This window comes from Simochromis diagramma, unplaced genomic scaffold (genome assembly GCF_900408965.1).
Source record: "Simochromis diagramma unplaced genomic scaffold, fSimDia1.1 OVJJ01000344.1, whole genome shotgun sequence".
NCBI classification, from domain to species: domain Eukaryota; kingdom Metazoa; phylum Chordata; class Actinopteri; order Cichliformes; family Cichlidae; genus Simochromis; species Simochromis diagramma.
In genome coordinates, this window is record NW_024387375.1 from 12731720 (window position 1) to 12754012 (window position 22293).

The 22293-nt window shown below is 41.0% G+C and overlaps 1 protein-coding gene across 4 annotated transcripts; it reads left to right on the top strand.

The window, feature by feature from the left end:
• Positions 1–997: 997 nt before the first annotated feature.
• Positions 998–20529, top strand: sgcg (sarcoglycan, gamma). 4 transcript variants are annotated; one of them, XM_040009437.1, is made up of 9 exons: positions 999–1162; positions 2857–3087; positions 10151–10356; positions 10806–10910; positions 14497–14584; positions 15391–15510; positions 17807–17879; positions 18051–18174; positions 19078–20529. In XM_040009437.1, the coding sequence occupies exons 3-9, from the start codon at positions 10162–10164 to the stop codon at positions 19243–19245; spliced, it is 873 nt and encodes a 290-aa protein (XP_039865371.1). In that variant the 5' UTR covers positions 999–1162; positions 2857–3087; positions 10151–10161; the 3' UTR covers positions 19246–20529. The 4 variants fall into 4 exon arrangements, with proteins under 4 accessions (XP_039865368.1, XP_039865371.1, XP_039865369.1 ...); XM_040009435.1 differs by having other exon boundaries at positions 1001–1162; positions 10155–10356; XM_040009434.1 differs by lacking the exon at positions 2857–3087 and having other exon boundaries at positions 998–1162; positions 10155–10356.
• The last annotated feature ends 1764 nt before the right edge of the window (positions 20530–22293 follow it).

The window sequence follows — 22293 nt, forward strand, 5'->3', positions numbered from 1 at the left end:
TTTCAGGACATGCAATCAGTGTTGACTTTTTCTAAATTTATCAAAGTGACAGTAATCAGTGATTTAATCGTCCCCCCACTGTGCTGCGTACAATTACTGTGCAAGCTCAGTGAATTCCTATTTTTGTTTGCTTAAAAATATGCCTGCACTGGGCTTGATTGAATGCTCTGGGCAGGTTAAAGGGGCTGTAAATGGCGTTTACATAAGGGCCCCCATTCTTTCACATTCAAAGTCACATTAAATTAAATTCAAGTGCCCCGAAGTTTAAAATATATGTGATGTTACATTTTTTTAAGGAATGTGTTAAAGTCAAGGAATAATTATTAATTGTTTCTATTGGATAACCGTGTCATATGTCCCGCCCCCGCTTCTTAGCTTGCGCATGCCCAGACAAGATGTATATGGCCCTTCGCCTCAGCTACGTCGAGCCTGTACGTTGGTTGGGCTTTGATGGTAATAAACTGTCACTGTTTAATAGTGACAACAACAACAGTAATAATAATAATTTTATGTATAATTTCTCTTCGTTATTCAAGCTTGTTTCCCCCACTAAAAAAAGTCAAAATATTTTTATTATCTAAAAAAAAAATCGAAGTAAAAAATCGAAATGTCGTTTTTTTTTTAAAGTTATTTTCCCAACATTTCGAGTTAGTAAGGCTAAGACTTAACCTAACCGTAACACTTACCATAAGATCGAGTTCGAGTAAATCGAAACATCGAGATAATAACCCGAGTTTTTTGGGAAAGATTTTATTTAAATGGCGGCGGAAACAAGCTTCTTCATGCTATACTAAACAGGCTGTGCCTCCTGCATTACCTAGGTTTAAATAACTGGTCAGAAATTGTTTAAAAGTGGCTCGTTTGATAGTAAAAGTTGCCAATCCCTGACCTAGCCAGAAATAATGTGCTTTTAAGCTTTGGGTAGGCATGATAAACTCATGCAGAGGCTTCCTTATTTATGCCTGAATTTCAAACATATTATATTTACCTTACCCATCCTACATCCTGTACACCTGTTTGCAGCCTCAGCCTGTGGAAACATTTTGTCAGGTGAATTCTGGTCTGACTGAAGCTTCAGGAAAGATGTTCACAGATCACATCAATGCATCTGGAAGCTTTTTTAGCACGTGCTAATGTGGGACAACTCACACCTTCATCCATGGTAAGTAGGGAGCTTACTGGCAGGTAGGTCAGTTTATGGAACAAAGTTTGAGACGTCAATATGAGAAGAACACAGGTGTAACCTTTTAAAAAGCACCTTCCTTTTCCTTGGTTTTGTGGCATGGACACTTCTGTAAAGAACAGAAACTCTGTTAAGTGGTCTAACATGCTTATTGGTGAACAGTATTGCTGTGTGATACTGCAAATTCTCATATCGATATGATACAGAGTATATACAGGGCCACTATTGCACTATTGCAGATACTGATACTTTTAACCTTTAACAGCAGCTTATATTGGGGAGGGCAGTGTTTCATTATTTATAAGATGAATCATCATCGGTTTTTAAATTCTTTCAGCATTTCATGTATTTGGAAACTGTATTTTCTGGAGGGATGTAAATGTACCTGTCAGAGATGTCAGCTTGTATTGTTTAAATGTGTTATAGGTTATAAATAAAATAGACATCCCTGTACAACAGACAGTTACAGAGGTTGGCTGGTTCAGTTTTTCTTGATGACTTGCAGCCTTTAGTGAGTTTCAGTTTCTTTCGTCAGGATGAAAATGTATGATTCCAAAGTGCAGAACAGCAAGGTTTAAAAACCCCTTTGTTCTGGCACCCATCACTCAGTAACAAATTGTAGCTTTTTTACGTATGTGAGCTAAATGATTCCCCAAATCAATTATTAGTTGTTTTTTTTCAGTAGTTTGTACTATGTGTGTGTTGTGTCTGTATTGAAGTGTGCATGTGAGCTTGGATGACTTGCCTGCAGAACAAACCTACCTACAGGTACAAATAAATGAACCTGAACCTGAATGTATAAATTGCTATTCTATAGAGCCACACTAATGCTGTTAGTTTCATATGTTTCTACATCTGTTAGAAGCCTTTAAATCTATTTTTTCCTGTTTTTGTTCGGGCACAGACATCTCTCCCGCCCTCTTTAGACTACAATATTAGCATTTAGCTCCAAGGCTGGTTCTTTAAACCTATCACTGTAGATAAGTTTCAGTTTAACAGCAACATCAAGTGGCAGTCCCTGTTTAATCGAGGTTGTCTTAACAGTGTTCTCACTCAGCGTGCCACTTCCTATCATCAAATGTTGGCACTTACACAAACAGACTATATGTAAATATTTCATAATGAAATGTGTTATCCTCAATTTAAAAACATTTTGCACTTTTGATACTCGCTATATCGCTGTCATATTAATGGATGACCTTGAGTTATTGAATTGTATTTACATACATAGCTAAAGTTAAAAAAAAAAAAAAAAAACCTCACTGATATATTCAAGGACCATAAAACAATTTCCACATCAGGAACCACAGCTTTGCTGCGTTTGCTGAACGTCCGCCTCTCTCACTTACTGACTGCCCTCTTCAAGGTCCACCCTTCCTGCTGTCACCCAGCAGAGCTACAGTATCTGAAAGACCAGCTTCAGTTTATACTGAGAGGCATGACTGAAGTCTCAAATTAGACACCGCTGCTTCAAGCCCTGGGTTGGGCAGTGAAAGTGACTCAGTGGATTGAATGACAAACAAATGCTCTGTTCATTATGTGATGGTTCTGTGTGTGTGTGAGAGAAAGAGAGAGAGAGAGCCTTTCCACTCATCGTTAATACTCCTCTCTCACACACTCTCTCTCTCTCACGCATACTCTGATGATATTCAAATATCTGTACGGCTAAAAAGGCAGAGGGAGTCAGAGCTCAGAGTTGGAGTGGGAATGCAGGCGAGTGGGAGCGCCGTCTCGTGGTGATTATTCAGGGCACTTCGAGAGCTGGATTTATGGCACGCAGCTGTTGAGTGGCTGACAGACGCGTGAGGAGCTCAAGCGCTGCTGCTTCTCAAGCTGCTTGTACCAGCCCGAGCTCTGCTTACTGTTGCATAGGAAAGAGGACTGCTGTGCCTCCACACAGATCGGTGAGTACTCTGCCCCCGATTCGACATTTACCCATTTGGTTATTATTATCAATTTTTTGTGTCTTTTACAGCCTTCTCTTTGTATAAAGTTAAAGTGTTTTATGAAGGTAACCTTTCACCTACTGGACATGTTTTTCAGTTTTTGTCCTTCTGTACTTCTCACATTTTGCTCAGTTTACTTTTCAGTCCTCACAGAGGCAGTTTTGGATTTGAAAACAGTGTTTTTAGTCAGCTTTCAGTCAGCCAGTGTGTATGTGTTTTAACCATACATGGCTAACAATGCCGAAATGCTAAACTAACTGTGCAAAAGAGCGACTCACTAATGTTTTCTGTGTGTTCTGAGAAATCCTCCAGTCTCTTTGTAATATTCATTAGATGTACCTGGGTGGTTTGTGTCTCTGTGCATTTCCTCTGGTGCTTTTTTTATATTTAGTTCACAATGCTGTGTCCTATTTATAGAAGTTAAGGCATCACAGCGAAGTGGAGACATGACGCCAGCCTCCTTACTACACACAGCCAGGCAGAAACCCTCAGCACTGTTGTCAGTTTCTAATCGCCCTTCGCTCCACACAAACGGTGTTACTCCGCAGTCCTTCCTCCACCTTAAAGCTTTTTGAGCTTTTCTAAGTTAGTGCAACTTGTGACATTTTGTCAGGTCAAGCCTCGGCTCAGAGAACAGCCTGGATTTTCAATTACAGCCGGACCCCGCAGACTGAAAGGTAGAAGTTAGCCTGTCCGACCCGGCCCTCTAACTCTGATTCAGAGGTCAGAGACAGAGCCAGGGAGTGAGCATCATATGCTTAAGGTTAATTGAGAGGATGCCCTAGGATAAATGGACCTCCCTGGAGCAGAAGATTGTATTAGAGCTCTGTGCTACTTTATAATTTTTTGTAGTTGTTTCCACTGTAGAGTATTTGTGACCATTTATATTTAGAAGCACTCAAAAGGACACTTAGGAAATAAAGACCTGACAAAAGCATTTTTCTCTCTAAGTCAGATTGAATTTCCGACCATAAATTGAGCATTCCTGGCCCTTCCAGCGAAGCTCTTCGGGGACTGTTTATTTGGGTTGCTATGGAAGTCTGTGGTGGTGGTAAGCACAGAAACTGGAAGCTGGAAGACGCCCTTTAAAGATCTGGCCTCAAAGCTGCTTTCTCCTCGTGCTGCTGACAGTCTCTTAATGCTTTCATTTAAAGTAATTAGACCGAACTAGATCAAATTCATTAATGTGATAATGAACAGAGCCAGAGCTCTTTCACTCTCACTGCTCATTTGCCCAAAAAGTATAAAAGAGTTGAGCCGATCTACATGTTAACACACAATAGATCCGAGGATCTGAGGCTGTTAATAGATATAGTGTGGGGATATTGGAATCAGTCAATTAAACAGTGTCTGGCTGTTCTGGCTCCCTTTTTTATTTTTTCAAGCCTTGCTGGAGATCTCCCTTCAAAGAGAGGGACTCCCAACTACCGCTAAAAGTTGCTGTGCCTCTGCTGCATTGCTGACATTCAATTTATTATGATGATTTATTCTCACAGTTGTGATTAATACATAAAAATGAAGTGATATAGGAGAAAAAAAATGAGTATTTGACACAAGTTTCCCTTGTAAAGTCTTATTTTCCTTCTTTTTGCTGGCAGTGTTTTTTTGTTTCATTATGAAATAAAGGCTATTCATCACAGCTAGGCTTGCAGGCCATGTGACAGGACCTGTGGTCATAGAAATACCATCAGCCTTTTGTGCTCCCTGTGTTTACTGCACACAGCAAGGAACAACCCGTTTTGCTTCATTATCAGTGTCTGTGATCCACGTCCTCCTGGACCTCAGAGAGCTCAGACCGCTTGCAGAGAGCGTGTTTGCTTCCATTCATCACTCCTTGGTGTGAGGGTGGAACAATGTTTACCTTCATTATTTACAGCAGCACAACTCCTCTGCTTGTACAGTTTGTCACTGTATGCTCAGCTCATCTTCCCCTGCCTGCATCATCATCATCATCTTCGGGCCTGGGGGAGTTACAGGAGGATAATGTGCTCGGCTGAACATCTGGTAACGTCAGGAAGAATTGCTTTCGGGCTTGAAAAGTGGCTCTTTTAACATGATGGAAAATGTTTTTGCTGTGACAGTAAGATGTAACATCTGTCTTGTATGTAAATCAACCGGGCTTCTTTCATCTGGGCCCTGTCGAGTTCAGAAAGCACAGCTGAGAAAACCCAGATACATCTGTGTTCAGATAACTTTTTTCCCATTAAGCTGAAATGTGGTGGCTCTGAAGATCTGATGAAGATTAAGAGCAGTTTGTAGCACAGAGAAATCTTCATTCTTTGTGTTACTGCTTCTTTCGCATGTTTCATTGACTCATAATAATCCTTAACTGACAGCATTTTCTTCAGGCTCACTCCTCAATGAAAGCAGCGTTCTCCACAGCCTGCCCCTGGTTATTAATGCAGATTAATCAATAGAAAGTAACACCACTCCTCTCTCTGCAGCCCTCTCAGGCTATGCGCTCTTTGGCTCCGCTGTACTCGAACCGCTGTGAAATCTCCCCCTGAGGTTCTCTCTTGTCACTGTGTCAGATGGTCCAAATGTGCTGACTGGGGGGCTCGCTCGCAGGTTCTGCAGTCCTGCAGTTCGGAAGGCTATCACGTGAACTGAATACAGAAAACGACCGTTGTGTCATAACTTATAGTACCGGCTGTGGTTTGAAATATGCTGACTTTCATCGACTTGGTTTTTGTCACTGTTAGTCTGCTGCTGTGTAGCCAGAAAACACAGCCTCAGCTCTGTAATAAATACCATTTTTCCTTTGCCTTTTTAAAAAACTGCTGGAAATTCTGTCAAGTTTTCCACCGGTGCAAAGAGCCAGCCATCCTGTAGCTCTGTGTGTGTGTGTGAGCTTTGGGCTCATGAATCATACTGTAGACTGTTAGACAAGGCGTTACACAGTGCTGTATGTACATTGTATGCTGGTAGTGAAGCATAAAAACTGGAAAAGTATTGAAATAGACCTTGAGAACTTGGATGCTGCAGAATTTGTCACACAGAAGCAAAGCTAAAGTTTCAATTCAGTAATCAGAAAGAGACCAATTGCCATATAAAACATGTTTTTAACATGCTTTGGTATATAACAATAGCATAATGATTTGAGGGTTTCTCTTGGGTGTCTGAATTCATTTTCTAACTCTTTTGTGTGGTAGCATTCAGGGGAATAATATGCAGCCTTGTTAAAAAGAGTTTTCACAGGAGTCTATGAAGCCCTGTGAAAAACTGAGCACTCCTATTGATTCATTAGCTTGTAGAATCACCTTTAGCACCAATAACTTGAAGTAATTGTTTTCTGTATGACTTTATTAGTCCCTCACATCATTGTGTCCAGATTTCTTCTTATCAGAGTTAGCAGCAAAGACACCTGGATGAGTCACTTCATCCACAAGCTGAACTCTTCATACCTACTGGGTAAGATCAGGGATTTGGACTTCAGGTTTCCTGTATAGGAGTCGTGGGCCCTGCAGATTGACAGTCCTTTGCAACATTGCTTCAGTTCATTGAGGTTTCTTTATGCACAGCTCTCTTAAAGTCCCACCACAGCATTTCAGTCAGGTTGAAATTTGGCCTTTGATTGGATCATTGCAGCACCTTGATTCTTTTTTCTGTCATTCTGTGAATTTTTTGCTGTGCTTGGGATCATTGTCCTGTTGCATGACCCAATTTGGGCAAAGCTTTAGATGTGAGTCTGTCAGACAGACTCACATTTGAAAATACTTTGGTTTGGGCAGTTGAGATGGACTAGAGACCTGCCCAGGGTGTACCCTGCCGCTCACCTTAACGACAGCTATGATAGGCTCCAGCCCCTCCGCATATTGGAAAAGTGGAAGAAGATGGATGGATGGATGGATGCATGCATGCTCTGGTAAATGGGTGCCTCAATGACTGCAAGGTGCTCAGGTCCCGTGGATGCAAAACAAGCCCACATCACCAGCCTTCCAGCACCATGATTGAAAGCTGTGATGAGGTTTTTGTGCAGATATGCTGTGTTCGGTTTTCTCCAAGTCTGGTGCTGTGCATTATGGCCAAAAATCTTCACTTCCATCTCCTCTGTCCAAAGGATTGTTGCAGAAGTCTTGTGGTTTTGTCAGATGAAACTTTGTAATCTTAAGCCATCCTGCTATATTCCTTTTGGAGAAAAGAGGATTTCCTTGGCAGCCCTCCCAAAACAACCCATACTTGATCAGTATCTTTTTAATTGTATCTTTATGAACTTGAACATTTATCATGCTGAGGTGTGTAGAGTCTGAACTATAGTTTTTAGATTTCTTGAAGTTTCTCTGAGAAATTGCAGTTTTTGATCTTGGGTTGAATTTGCTGGAACATCCATTCCTGGGAAGATTGGCAGCTGCCTTGAATGTTTTCCAGTTGTGAAGATTTTCTCTCACTGTAGAATGATGGACTATATATTGTTCAGACATGGCCTTTATAACCCTTTCCAGATTGATGTGCAGCAGCAGTTCCTCTTTTAAACTAAGAATAAGAGATCCCAATTCAAAGAGAAAACCAAATAAAGCTCTATTTTCTGTTGCCCACATTGTAGAGGGTGTAATTTCTATTGAGTGCTCCTGTTGATTTTTCTTAATGTATAGGCTGTGATCAGCTGACCTGCTGCTCTTTGTGTATGTTCACAAATGAATTCAACAAGATGTCAGCAGGTGGTCATGAGTTGTCCTTTGTGTCAATCCTCTACACTGATAGTCTACTGTTTATGCTGTCTTTTTTCCAAACAGGATAAAGTTGATATGAAGGTTTAATTCTGTGAATGAATCTAAGCACCATCACCTTAGCTTATAATTATATATAACTGAACTCTGACCATGAACACCACAGCCACTGTGCACCAGCCACACACACTTTAAATCCTTCCCAGTACAGCAAACTAACCAGTTTATCCTGCAGTAACCTGCAGAGTATTTTCATGCAGCCTTTAAATAACACAGTTAGTCAACCTCAGTTTGTTTTGCAGTTCATTTCACAATATGAAAAACAACAACAACAGAAAACCAGACTGAAAACCTGATTTAAAAACATGAAGACTTGCATGTAAGCTTTACATTTACAGTTTATCACATACCAGTGAGCAGTCCTTACCTTTAAATCTAACCTCTCTTCTTCCTTTCCTGTTCTGTCTTTCTTATCTTTGTCCATCTCTGAGTGAAGTTAGCTCTTTCTTTTCTCTTCCTGTGAAATACTGCAGTTGGACCTTTAGCAACACACTCTGCTACAAAATGCACGCAAGCAATTTGTGTGTTTGCTGATTTTTGTTGAGCTGATAGAAAAATTGCATTTGTAATTACTTAGTTAGTTACCAATACAACTCCAAGTCCTCTACACACTGTAGTACCAGAAAATGTTGTCAAGGTGTGCTTTGTGGTAGGTGGAGTGCAGCTTTATTAGCTAGCACCAGCAAGCTTAACAAAAAACATAAGGTGAGGACACAACATGGGCTTTAATACACACACGAGGTAATTAGGAAGATGTAACACAGCTGGGGAAAACAAGGCACAGGTGAAAGAATTAAAACCACTATGATAAAAAAAAAAAGGACTTCAACCATAAATCCTAACAAATAAACAAAAACTAGAATTCAAAACTAATATTACTCTTAAGAACTTAACACAAAAGAACTCTAACTTTCTTTTTCGTATTAGTGTAGATCAGGGGTCCCCAACTCCAGGCCTCTAGGGCCAGCGTCCTGCAGTTTTTAGATGTGTCCTTCATCCAACACAGCTGATTCAAATGGCTAAATTACCGCCTCAACATGTCTTGCAGTTCTCCAGAGGCCTGGTAATGAACTAATCATTTGATTCAGGTGTGTAGACCCAGGGTGAGATCTAAAACCTGCAGGACACCGGCCCTCGAGGCCTGGAGTTGGAGACCCCTGGTCCAGATGGTGAGAAAAAGGTCCTTCTCTAATAGGAAAGCAAAAAAGGAAAAATACATATTAAAGACAAACATCTTATATTTTAAGAGTGCAAAAGAAAATAAATGTTTGGTCATTTCCTTGAAATAATAGAAAGTGGGTGCAGCAAATACATATAGATGTGTTATACATCAGCCTAACGACGAGTAGAGTCTGAACCCCGCCTCTCACTCTGTGTGAGCTGGGATAGGCTTCGGCTCCCGACCTGTCCCTCTGGACCTCCAGTTGGATTAGTGGTTGACAAAATGGATGGATGGATGTTATTAATTACTATAGCTGCAGACTTGAAACTGCTTTAAATTAACAGCAAAAACCAATTAGTTGCACACCGAGACGCTTCTTAGTCACTTGATTTGCTTAGAGACTTTTGTAAAGTGATTCTGATGAAGGCTCCTGACAGCACCATTTCACTTGTAAATGCATGAAGTGATGAAGAAAGCAAAAGGCTCTGAGTGTACGAAACTTAATATAGTGTTTTTATTTTTTCTTCTTCTTTGTGGGGGGAGGGGAGCTGTTTTGTGCTGCTTTTCTTGGTGCTCCTGTTGTCAGAATGCTTTGAGCAATGTTCGCTCACTTCTGCAATCAATATTTTTATATTAACTTTATTTTAATTAAGAGCAAAACAGAGACACAGAGAATTTTAATGAATTTTCACAGTTCCCCTTAGTCAAAGATTTAAAGCAAGTTTTGGGATTTGAGCAAACTTTACTACTTTAAGCAAATATTACCTATATCATACCTATAGCATCGTTTGTGATCCACAAAGGAGGATTTTTATTCCAAGAAAGCCCTCAAACTTACTCTTTACCAACTACCCAGCTCCAAAGGCAAGATAGACACAGAGTGATAACAACATATTTAGCAGGTAAAGACTGTGATAAGTGCTTTGGGTGCTGGTGAAGACCAAATACAGAACTTTACAGGACACTGTTTGCTTTCTTAAGAGGTTCACTAGATATTATCAACATTATGTTCACAGGTTGTTTTAATAATTCTCTCTGCTCTGCCAAATTTATTTCAAATTGATCTTCGATATCTTTACTAATATCTTTGATTTTACTCCATTGCCTGTGTACCTGTCTTCATCTGTGGCGGCCAGGCGACAGATGGTGCGGGAACAGTATGTCACCACCACCGAGGGCAGTAGCACGCCCAGGTCGGTGCCCGACGAACTCTACAAGATTGGCATCTATGGCTGGAGGAAGCGCTGTCTCTACCTCTTTGTGCTGCTGCTCATTGTCATCCTGGTGGTCAACTTTGCCCTCACCATCTGGATCCTCAGGGTGATGTGGTTCAACACGGTATGCACAGCTCACATTTGGACACCATGTTTTCAGTTGGGATTGTTTTTCCTTTCTCCTTTCAAATGGTATGTTTAAATGTTTAGTATGTAGCTTTTGTTGATCAGCCCATCATTTGACTATTACCTGCTTATTATTGTAATGTCAGGCAGCAATATCCATCATTAAGTCCTACTTGGCTGTCTAAACAGGAGAGTAAATGTGTTTGTTATTTCATGGAGACTTGTCAGCTTTCTGTCTCAACTCCAGATGGCAACTGTGGATTTATGAACAAAGCTGCAAGCCAACACACACTCTTGCATGCACATGTACACACTATGGTGTAGACCTTAGACAAATACCTAAGTGATAGAGGGAACGCTGTTAGCTGGAAAGCCAAAGCACATTCCTCGCCTTCTTGGCATGCCTTTGTCTAAATATGTAACCTCTTGATTTTATTTTGATCACAGGAAGGGATGGGACTACTACAAGTACATGGAGATGGGGTTAAGCTGGAGGACGGCGAGTCTGAGTTCCTCTTTCCTCTCTATGCTCAGGAGATCCACAGCAGAGAAGTAAGCCAATCAGAAATGCAAACTTTCCTGCTCTTCTTCGCCACATTCTTCTGAGATAAGCCTCCTCTCTCCCCCTGTACCCTCTCCTTGTCTCCCTTTCTCGTCTTCTACCCCATTCATTTTCAAACCTGTGTTTGCTCAGTTAAGTAGCCTGACAGCCTGGCCATTATTTCTCACTGTTTACTAAACTTAAACTTGAGTGTGTGTTGGATCTTTGGAGACTGCACGTCATCTTATCATCTAAATCTAATTCCTCGCAGACACTCAGGCAGTTTTTATCCAGCTGTAGTGAGAGAGCTGCATATTTCTGACAGTACTTTTTTTAGGAGATGTGTCAGAACAAACTGGATTTGGCAGTAGCACACAGTGCACGTGGTAGTGTGCTGAGCTCTCCATTAACCTCAGGGATATTTGTGGTGGAAAGTAGTTTATGGCCCGCCTGCTAGCAGCAGATGGGAACACTTTGCTGCAGTTGTTTACATGTTATGGCTTTTCTTGCTCATAGCAGCAATATTTTTTTTCTTGCTTCATGGGCCTCATTAAAAAGGCAATGTATTCCTCATTTATGGATGGACACATTTTCTAATGTGTTCTATGGGTTTCTAAAATGATTCAGTGCTTAGAGAGACATCCTGCTGCCCTCTACATGAAAACTTGCTTTCCTAGACCATTTTTAGAAGCATGTCTTCCCCTCAGCTACAAAGGAGCAGAAGAGATTTATTGCTAAGCTTCTTCATTTAAACATTTTATGACAGTGTGTGTGTGTTTGCCATGTCTCTTATACAGACCTAATTACTTGCTGTCACATCCTGTACAAATATTTAGGTAAAATAATAAATAGCCTGATAATAATGCATTCTTTGTCAGCCTTAATAAACAGTGGTCTATGGCACTTTTTCTGGTCAGTAATGCTTCAGCCTGGCTGGTGAATATCCTCCCCCATCAGGATGCTCAGTGCCTCCTAATGGCTGCCTGATCATAATAATAATTTTCAATAATATATCAGTAAAGTGTTTGTAGAATAATCCAAGTCGAAAGCCGTAAATGCTAATGTGTTAGCAGATAAATGATTGCGAGGAAACATCTTGATCAACTAAAAAACAAAATAAATGGCAGTATTAATATTTGCTATGATCTCAATACGTAGCTAAGATACAATAAAAAGCTGTTAATCAGAAAATGACACCAAGTTTCTTGAGTTTACCGCCATGCTAGCTACTTTATGGTGCTTTGGGCTAAATGCTGTTGTTAGCATGCTAGCTTGCTCACAGGAATAGAATCATGTGCAGAAGCTTATGGGAATGTGTTATGAAAAGCTCCAACGCTGGTGGGGCAGCCATGTAACACAGTTTCTGTTGGTGACCACCTCCTCTGACCACATGTGGAGTCCCACAGGGTTCTATACTAGGACCTATCCTTTTTCAGTATGTCCTGCCTTTTGGCCACATTGTACAGAAACATGTTATCATACTGCTCTTTCAGCAACATTCAGTGTTATCTCCCAGTTAAGACCATCCATCCATCCATCTTCATCCGCTTTATCCGGGGCCGGGTCGCGGGGGCAGCAGCCTAAGCAGAGAAGCCCAGACTTCCCTCTCCCCAGCCACCTCCTCCAGCTTATCCGGGGGAACACCAAGGCGTTCCCAGGCCAGCCGAGAGATATAATCTCTCCAGCGTGTCCTGGGTCTGCCCCGGGGCCTCCTCCCGGTGGGACATGCCCGGAACACCAACCCCAGGAGGCGCCCAGGAGGCATCCTTGTCAGATGCCCGAACCACCTCAGCTGGCTCCTTTCAATGTGGAGGAGCAGCGGCTCTACTCTGAGCCCCTCCCGGATGGCCGCACTTCTCACCCTTTCTCTAAGGCAGTTAAGACCATCTAACCAAAATGAATATCTGAAAATCTTCTAAAATGAACAATTTAAATAAAATAAAAGTCTAATACATTTAAACATTTAAAAAAATCCTGTTATCCAGTTCTTTGTCCTTCCAAAATTAAATAGGCTGATTCTGTGTTTGCTATTGATGCAAACCTAATTTTTGAGAAATATATCAGCAAGCTAATCCAGCCCTCCTGTCTGCATTTGAGGAGTGCTAGAATACAACTGATATTGAGTTTTAGCCACATACTCTCTATTATTCTTACTGTTATTAACTTTGCCACGGAGGTTATGTTTTTGACAGTGTTTCTGTGCCTGCATGTCATTCTTTCTGTCTGTAAACACTATAGCTCAAAGTTTTGAATGAATTCTGATAAAAACTGTGTAGGGGTGTAGCGTGGGGTCATGCCAACAATCCATTCAAATTTCGCTTACATCCCCTAAGGTCATCAAGGTGAACTTTATGATTTATTGGTAGAAAATTGACAAAAAGCCTAGCCATATCTTAGAAACTGATTCTCACAAGTGTTGTGTGTATTGCCAACACATAGAAAATAATCTAATATAATATGATTGCAATATACAGATTTCAAATGTCAGATTTGACCTCCGACCTCTCCTTGATTGTTAATAGATTGATCTGAAGGTCAAAGCAATAATAATGCTGTTTAGGGCTATTTAAAACTGAGTTTCTTATTGTCATCCTTTGTATTGAGAACATATAGGCATATAAGGAATGATATATGAGGATTCTAAATATCACGTTACTTTGGACCTCTGACAGATAAACCTCATAGCATGCCCTCATGATCCTCATAGTGTTTATTTTACAGCATAGTGAAATAAAGTCACCACCACAAAGTTAAAATGCTTTATTGACCGAAGTGAAATACAAAGTGCAGAAAAGCCAAAACGTAATGTCCCCACGTTAGGACAGAGGGTGTCAGGAGTGAGTGCCCTTCATGACCTGGCTCCAGAAGCGATGCTGGAATAGACCAGTGAGCAGCCTGAGATCCTGAGGCAGGAACCTGCCAACTGTTCCCACCTCATGCTTAAAAACTGAAGGCAACTGAGCATTTGCTGTTTGGGCTCCTCTGCTGTGGAAAAACCTGCCTGAGCAAGTCTGACTTTTATTTCGCAAGTGTTAAGCTTTACTCATTTTATTTATTTTTTTAAATAAAATATTCTTATAATGTTTACTTTTTTAATTTGTATTGTATTTCACTCTCGACAATGCACTAGCTTATCTCTAGAGTGTAATACTTTGGTTTTAAATCTTCTGATAACTTTGACTTTTTTGTATTTTTTTGTGTGTATTATGTTTTTGTAAAGCAGTTTTGTAATGCTGATTTTAATGGGCACTATTCAAATAAACGTCCTGTTTTTTTTATGGATGCCAGTTTTGCAGAGCTGTCTTGATAGCCTAATAAACCTCACATTATCAACCTCATGGTAGCATTAGAGTCAGGCAATGAAAGTCAGTAGGAGTTATCCTCAGGGAATCATGAATGCTTTTACAAACCATTAGTTAGTGTGGACTAAAGGGTCTGACCAGTGAACGAGTGCTACAACAGTGACTAACAACCTCACATAAAACCTCTTTGTCCAAGTTCATACATGCAAATATTCTAATTTTTATCATTTTACTGTTGCAGATTGATGTTATTTCCACAGGCTGTTAATAAGACAATATTTCTTCATCTCCACAGGACTCTTCACTTCTATTACACTCATCGGAAAATGTTTCCCTCAACGCCCGCAATGAAAATGGTGACGTTATAGAGAGGATATCTGTGGGTGAGAGGACACACAGAAACATGCGGCACATACACATCACATCCCACTGATGAGTGACACTGAGAGTGACAGTAAAGACACTGGTGCACTGCAGGGATTTCTCATCCAGCATTAGCAGAGACAAGAGGCCATATTTCAATTCATAATCTCTTAGATTTCCATTTAAAATCCATTAAATTCAGCATTCCTTTTCTCCATCCATTGCTTCTGGATCGTTCTGTATTACACGCGAGGGCCTGAGGCCGGTGGAGGATCATATTTGTGCGTCTCTTTATGGCTCACCGACTGCCACGTTGGGGGATTTTGTCATAATTAAAAGGCCAGCAAATTGTTGTGTTCCACAGTGCCGTTATGTGTCCTTGATCATTAAGCCATAAAATGCATAGCCTGCATACTCTTGGGCCTCTGTGAATAAAACTGAAATGCTTGTTAGGGAACACTGCGTGTCTGTTCACAGTTGTGAGCCCTGACAGAGGTTAAATATCTCACTGAGTGATCTACATGTTTTAGATCAGCTTCTCTCAGGGCTGATGGAGTGAAGGGCAAAAGGAAGTAACCTCAGATGAGTTACGTGTCAGACCAAAGCAGTAATATGGTTACGCATTTTTAATCAGTGCGTTTCTCATCAGCAGGTGGCCGCTGTCTTTCCCCTTTCCACCTCTATGCTGATCTAAATTGGGAATGTGTCTCTGAGCACATCGAACTGAATCACAGGAAGAGAATGATGATAGATTTTCATGGTTGCACGTTACTCATGTCTTATTGCCAAACCCCTTCAGGTGTTGTTGTTGTTGTTGTTGTTCCAGGTCCAAAAGAGGCTCAGGGACACACTCGAAATCTGCTCATTAACTCGCACAACGACAACATGCTGTTCACTGCAGATGGCGACAAGGCTGAGATTGGGCCAGACAAACTACGAGTCACAGGTACACCAATGGCCGTGACGTGCTGTGTTTCCTTGGACGTAGCACACACCTGTTGGTGGAAGGGTTTGGGGGAAAAAAAAGAAAAAATAATAACACTGACAACAGATGTAGACTCAACAGGACCAATTTGGTTTGATGGCAAATATCAGCTCAACAATCCAGCACCCAAGGGCAGAGACAGCCCAGTCATTTTCACAGTCATTCGTGTCATAGAGTGCGTGGTTATCTTTGAAGTGCACAGAGAGAACAGAAAAATGAGATACCAGAGCACAATACTGTACAGTTTATCATATTACTGAACAAAGGGTTGACGGGATATTTCTGCGCTTTTATTCTGAATCTTAGTCTCCGGTGTGTTGCGTTAATGGTTACGTGTGCTGCTGGCCACACGCTGTGCTGACTGATTAATGTTGAACAGAGTGTCAGCCGATAGCTTCGTATCGCCCGGGGTCAGTTTGATCCGCAGAGAGCAGCAGGCAGTGGGAGCTGTTTTTCCAGGAATCCTCTAAACAAAGCTTCTGTACTCTCTGTGTTTGTGGAGTGTTTACATCCTTCACAGTTGGCTCCAAGTGTTGCAGCATTTGGATCCAGTTTTACTTCTCTGCTCCAGCATTGCCTGAATTTTTCTGAAGTCGAAGTAGGCAGACAGCCCGCCTCTATTTAAAAAAAAACAACAATGTTTACACAACGACGCAATCCACAATATATACTGCACTGCAGTGCTTTGAGATAAATATTAGAGGATTACAGTCAGCAGCCCCTCATCCTCTGAGCACAGGTGGCGTCTACAAAACTTTAGTGACACTCACCTGGCACTTTATTAGGTACACCTTCAGAGCTAGCTTAATTCTTCAAAGGACACCTCAGAGATTTTGGTCGACAGTGACATGACGGCATCACACTGTTGCTGCAGATTTGTCAGCTGCACATCCGTCATCAGAATCTCCCGTTCCACCGCAGACCCAAAGGTCCTCTATTGGACTGAGATCTGATGACCGTGGAGGTCATGTGAGTTCTTTGAACTCACTGTCATTTTCAAGAAACCAGTTTGAGTTTTGTGACATGGTGCGCTTTCCTACTGGAAGCAGCCAAGGATGGGTACACTGCGGTTATAAAGGGATGGACGTGATCAGCTGCAATATTCAGGTAGGCTGTGGTGTTTAAATAATGCTCAGTTGCTCTAAGGAGTCCAAAGTGTGCCAAGAAAATATTGCTCACCACCAGCAGGCTGAACCAAGGCAGGCTGGAACTATGCTTTCACAGCATGTCTTTTGTCCCATCTTCCTTCTCTCACCTCCAACTGGTCGCAAGAGATGGCTGCCCCTCCCTGAGCCTGGCTCTGCTGGAGGTTCCTTCCTGTTAAAAGGGAGTTTTTCCTTCTCACTGTTACCAAAGCACTCGCTCATGAGGGGTCATATGATTTTGGTTTTTTTTGTCTGTTTTCTCTGTGTTATTGTATTGTATTGTTTCTAAAAATAGAAAGCGCCTTGAGGCAACTGTTCTGGTGATTCGGGACTATAAAAATAAAATTGAATTGAAGTAAATTCAATTTAATTGAAATTCTCACCCCATAATCTGAATATTGGAGCAGAATTTGAGACTCATCAGACCTTCTGTTGTCCCATTTTGGTGTGAATTTAGACCTCATTTTCCCGTTCTTAGCTGACAGGAGTCAGGAAAGTTAGTTTCCTACATACCTTGGTTGTAATGAGTAATGAGTTACTGTTGCCTTCCTATCAGCTCGGAGCAGTCATTCTCCTCTGACCTCTGGCATCAAAAAGGCATTTTCAGCTAGAAATCTGCTGCTCACCGGATATTTATCAGACCTTTGTCTGTAAACACTAGTGATGCTTGTGTGGGAAAATCCCAGTAGATCAGCAGTTTGTGAAATTCCCAGAGCAACCCGTCTGACAGCTACAGTCAGTCTACATTCAAAATAATTCAAATCACCTTTTTTCCCCATTCTGTTGCTCAGTTTGAACTTCAGCAGGTCATCTCGAGCATGCCTGCATGACTAAATATGCTGAGTTGCTGCCATGTGATTGGCTGATTAGATGTTTGCATTAACAAGCAGTTGAACAGGGGTGCTTAATGAAGTGGCAGGTGAGTGCAGTGTTAAAATACTTCAGTCTGGGACAAAGGGGTGAACTGGCCAACATACCATGAATGCCACTGTCAGCAAAGCTACTCATGTTGTTTTATTAAAAATGTTTGGTGTGTGTTGTGACCATATCAGGCTCCTGGACTCTGTTAAATGCTGTAACAGATCTTGATGTTTGTGTATCTTTGTTTGCAGGTCCTGAAGGAGCGCTGTTCCAGCATTCAGTGGAGGTGCCTCAGCTGAGATCAGAAATGTTGAAAGAGCTGAGGTGAGTGTTTCAGACTTTGTGTATTATTGGATTTTTCAAAACAATCTGCTAAAGAAATACAAAACTATAAGATGTAAAAGTTTAGGTTCAGTCTCACTAGTGTTGCTCAGGTGAAATAAACAAGCAAATGGATAAAATGGTGGTGTTTTTAAAGTTGAGATGTTTCTTTAGGTTGGAGTCCCCGACTCGCTCGCTCAGTATGGATGCACCGAAAGGAGTTTTTATGAAAGCTCTGGCTGGCAACATTGAAGCTGCTTCCAACATGGATGTCATTCTGCAGTCAAAAGAAGGGCTGGTACGAAATCCACTTTTCACTTCCTGCTGATTGCTACAAAGCCGTCTTCAGGCATGCTTTTGCCTTTAGCTCACAGAGGGAATATAGAGAGCATGTTTTTCCAGCAAACATGCTGCGCTACGCTTTTACGCTCTCTCGGGTCACACCTGGGAGCTCGAGTGCAGTTTGAAAGGCACTCTGCTGTTCCCATTTACTGAACATTTTTGTGTAGAAACACCTTACAGACAGCTGGCACTTAAAAAGCCTCTTTATCTTTCTTATCAATAGGATATAGTGTAACATATTAAAGAAAATCTTTTTCTAAAGCAGTGAGAATCTCGTCTAACCCTAACCCTTTCTTTTGAACTTTGGAAACATCTGTTTGTGCTCCGTAGGTTTGTTGTGGGTAGTGGTTTGCTGTTTCCATGTTAGTGTTTAGAGTGAGTTTTGGTAATTGGTGGCTGAATCGGATCTGACTAATAGCTGTGGTTCAGCGAGCTGACTGAAGCACGTTAGAGGCATTTGTATCACGAGCACTTATTTGACCTTTTTTGAATTAATTCTCAGTAGATCAGCACATTTATATGACAGAGTAGTTGTGTGCTGCATCACTTCTTCATCTTTCTTTTCTTGCTGTGAGGATGATAACTGCATGTTAATCTGCACTTAACTTTAACGCTCACATTCTCTCATTTTAAGCTGATTTACTGCCAGACCTTTTTTCTTTTTTTAAATAATTATCATCATGTCGTCATGCACTGGTTAGGTATTAAATAGATCATTCTTTAGCTCGCTGCACACTGTGTCTTATTGTGCGTGCATGACGTAAAAGGACTGAAACAGAGTGATATTTCCTTGCTCTTTCGCTGGATCTTTGTTGTTCTCCTTTAATCGTCCTTGCTCTCTGTGCTGTCTGCTGTACAGCTGGTGCTGGATGCTGAGACGGTGCGCATGCCGCGCCTGCCCAAGAGCAAGGACGGGGTTTCTGGAAATGCTCAGATTCTCTACGAGGTCTGCGTCTGTCCCAGCGGAAAGCTCTTCCTGTCCAAGGCTGGAAGAACTTCCACTTGCAGCGATAATCAGGACTGCTAGATAGAGTCTGACAAGGTCATCGATTTTTCATCTCTCAGAAGAGGCACCTTCTGGGAGGCAACAAGCACAACAGTTTTTTTTTAATCTTTATACCACAGTGGGTCTACCAGGATCCCAGTGGCACATCGAGGCCTGTGAAAATACAAATGCCTGCTGGCATAAATGAAATGAGTTCTTTAAGTTGCATTTATGAACTTCTGACCATTCAACCGAAACAAATTGGCTCTCACAACTAAATTTGTCTGCATCAGAGCTTTATTGATCATTTTTTTACACACACAGTGTCATGGCTGGGCAACGAGGAGCTGGTAACAGCTTACATCCTATGCAATATTATCTTGTGGTGCAATAAATGAAAGTGAAGCATATCAAGGGCTTGAAAATTTGAAAAATAAATCCCTGAAACAGCGCCAGAGTGTTATTGAAAATATTTGTTTTGCTTTATACAATCTCCTCTTGGTCCAAGCCCTTGGTATGCTGTGTTTTGGTGTTGGTGCATGTATTTATTTAAATGGAGACAAACACAAATGCTGTATATTTTGTTTTATTTTTTGTCTTTTTTCTTTTTTTAAACTCAAATTCAGATAATGAGGTTTTGATATTAATGAGGTTTCACATGTGTATCTACAAAGGGCACTTGGAGAGCATACTCTCTGATAAGACCAACGCCAGTGCACTATTTTGCAATTTTAAAGTAAGTGGCCTGGATCCGCACAAAAAGGTCATGGGCTCTTCCTTTGCCAGTGCTCCAGCTCTCCACCAAAATTGATGAAATCTGTTTTATGTGTAGTCCTGATGTCAGACACACAGAGAGCAGTGATCACATGCCACATGTTTTTAAAGCCACTCATGTTTGGCATGTTGTAAGCATGTAATTACGCAGCAATTTCCTGCTGGTAAGCTGAGCTGGTCTGTTTGTTCAGTAATCTCACTTACGGCCAAAGGACTAATATATCATCACTGCTGACCTCAAAAAAAAGAACGCAAAAACAAAATATGTGGAAAATAAGAACTTGGATCTCATACTTTCAGTATAACCATTGCCTTTATGATTAAATTTGCCTTTGGTTAAATGGGTCGAAAATATCCGTATGTTGTAGTGATAGTCGCACCGAGTTTGGCACCAGTTCGTCTGTACATCACTGTTTTAGAACATTTCACACATCGTGCCATTGTGTTTTTGTCATCAGTCTTTTTTAAGTAGTTCATTTGGAGTCCTGAGATATTTTAACAGTGTGCAATGTGTATGTTTTATTTTTGAATAAACTTTGTGCTATTCTTCTACCTGCCTGTCAGCAGCTGTAATCTTCACATGCTTGCTTTTCTAAAAAGTGTTCTCATGTTTTATAATTCAACAATTCAAAAAAAGGGGGAAAAAAAACAGAAAATGAAAGCATTGACAGACTGATGTGCACGTAAGCTGCATGCTGGTGGACTCAGTTTAATATAACTGGCCTAATTAATGGCTCTGTGATGCACTCTGGTGGTAAAACTCTGCAGTAACACCACAGTGACTGACACCAGCAGCCCAAGAGAAGCAACTTTGTGCTTATTCAGTGGATCACACAGTGTGTGCTGGAGCGGGGTCATGACCTTTGCACACATCCACGTGTGGTGATACTATTCTTGTCAGCTCTCCTGGTCACCACATCAGCTGTGTGCTCTTTATTTTTAGGATGGTTCAAACTGCAGTAATGTGATGTCAGCTTAGAAAATCAATTTGTTTTGGCAAGTGTAAATTTAGCCCTTCAAATAACTCCAGAAATCAGCTTCATTAAAAAAAAATAGTTCTACTAGTACCAGCTATGGCTAGCTAATAAACATACTACATTGTAATAAATCTTATAACTTTGAGGTTTTAATGCAAATGGAGATGCAAGACTGTAGGACACTAGGAGCATTTGTGCTTAAAACATGACTGTCACTATATCACATTTACACATCATGATTATCTTATAGACATATCATAATTTTGGTATCTCAACTTTAAATACATATATAGATATACAATCCTGTGAAAAAGTAATTATCCCTTTTAGCTTCCATAGGAATGGAAAAGTTAAGTAGTGGCCAAGTGTTGCTATGAATGCACTTCATTAATTGATCACGAACAAGTGTAAGCACCTTTATAATAGCAGACATTTTGGCTGTTTGCTAGTCTGGAGCATTCGGGTGTGTGTTAACATGATTGTGAGGAAAGATTTAGGAAAGGTAATTTTGCTGCCCATCAGTGTGCCAATGGGTATACGGTCATTTCCAAACATTATGAAGTCCGTCATTCTACAGTGAGAGATTCTTCAAAAGTGGAAAACATTCAAGACAGTTAACAGGTGATGTCTCAAGAAGTTCACCCAGAGGTCAGCCCATGCAATGCTCAGAGAAACTGCAAAAAAACAAGCGCTACATCTCAGACTATAGACCTCAGTTATGCTGGGCAGACACTGTGCGATTTTTTCAGTCGCGCGATTCAGCTCCTGCTCAAACTGTACGATTGACTCGCAGGGGTTAGAAGTTGGTAGGTCACGATGCAGGGTCTCACACTATACGGCCCGATGCTCTGATGCGACCTGAGTGCTCACACTGTGCGTACATAAAATGAAGGTTATAACAGAAATTCTGTCGCTCACTCTCCCTCTCTGTCTTTCACTCACACAGACACGCACACCACCACTATGGGCTCAAAATGTGGTCATAAATATTTTGCACTTGTAAATCGGTTTTGTACTTGTAAAAAAGATTTGTATGTGTAAAAAAGATTTGTGCGTGCGTAAAAAAGATTTGTATGTGTAAAAAAGATTTGTATGTGTAAAAAAGATTTGTGCATGCGTAAAAAAGATTTGTATGTGTAAAAAAGATTTGTGCGTGGACTTAGCCCAAAAAAACCCCTGCAAGTTACAAGTACGAATTTTGACCCTATTTTTCTTCCTTTAAGCTGATTGGTCAATGTCATGTCAATCACAAATTAAACAATCCAATCAGAGAACAGATGGGTTTGGCTGTCGGAGGGGCACTTTTTTGAACTGCAGGTCCTTGAAGGGTAATCTCTAT

Coding starts and splice junctions, on each gene's coding strand:
- sgcg (XM_040009434.1), top strand. CDS start 1,134: ATGTGGGACAACTCACACCTTCATCCATG. Junction 10,357..10,805: donor GGGTGATGTGGTTCAACACG/GTATGCACAGCT, acceptor TTTTGATCACAG/GAAGGGATGGGACTACTACA. Junction 14,585..15,390: donor TATAGAGAGGATATCTGTGG/GTGAGAGGACAC, acceptor TTGTTGTTCCAG/GTCCAAAAGAGGCTCAGGGA.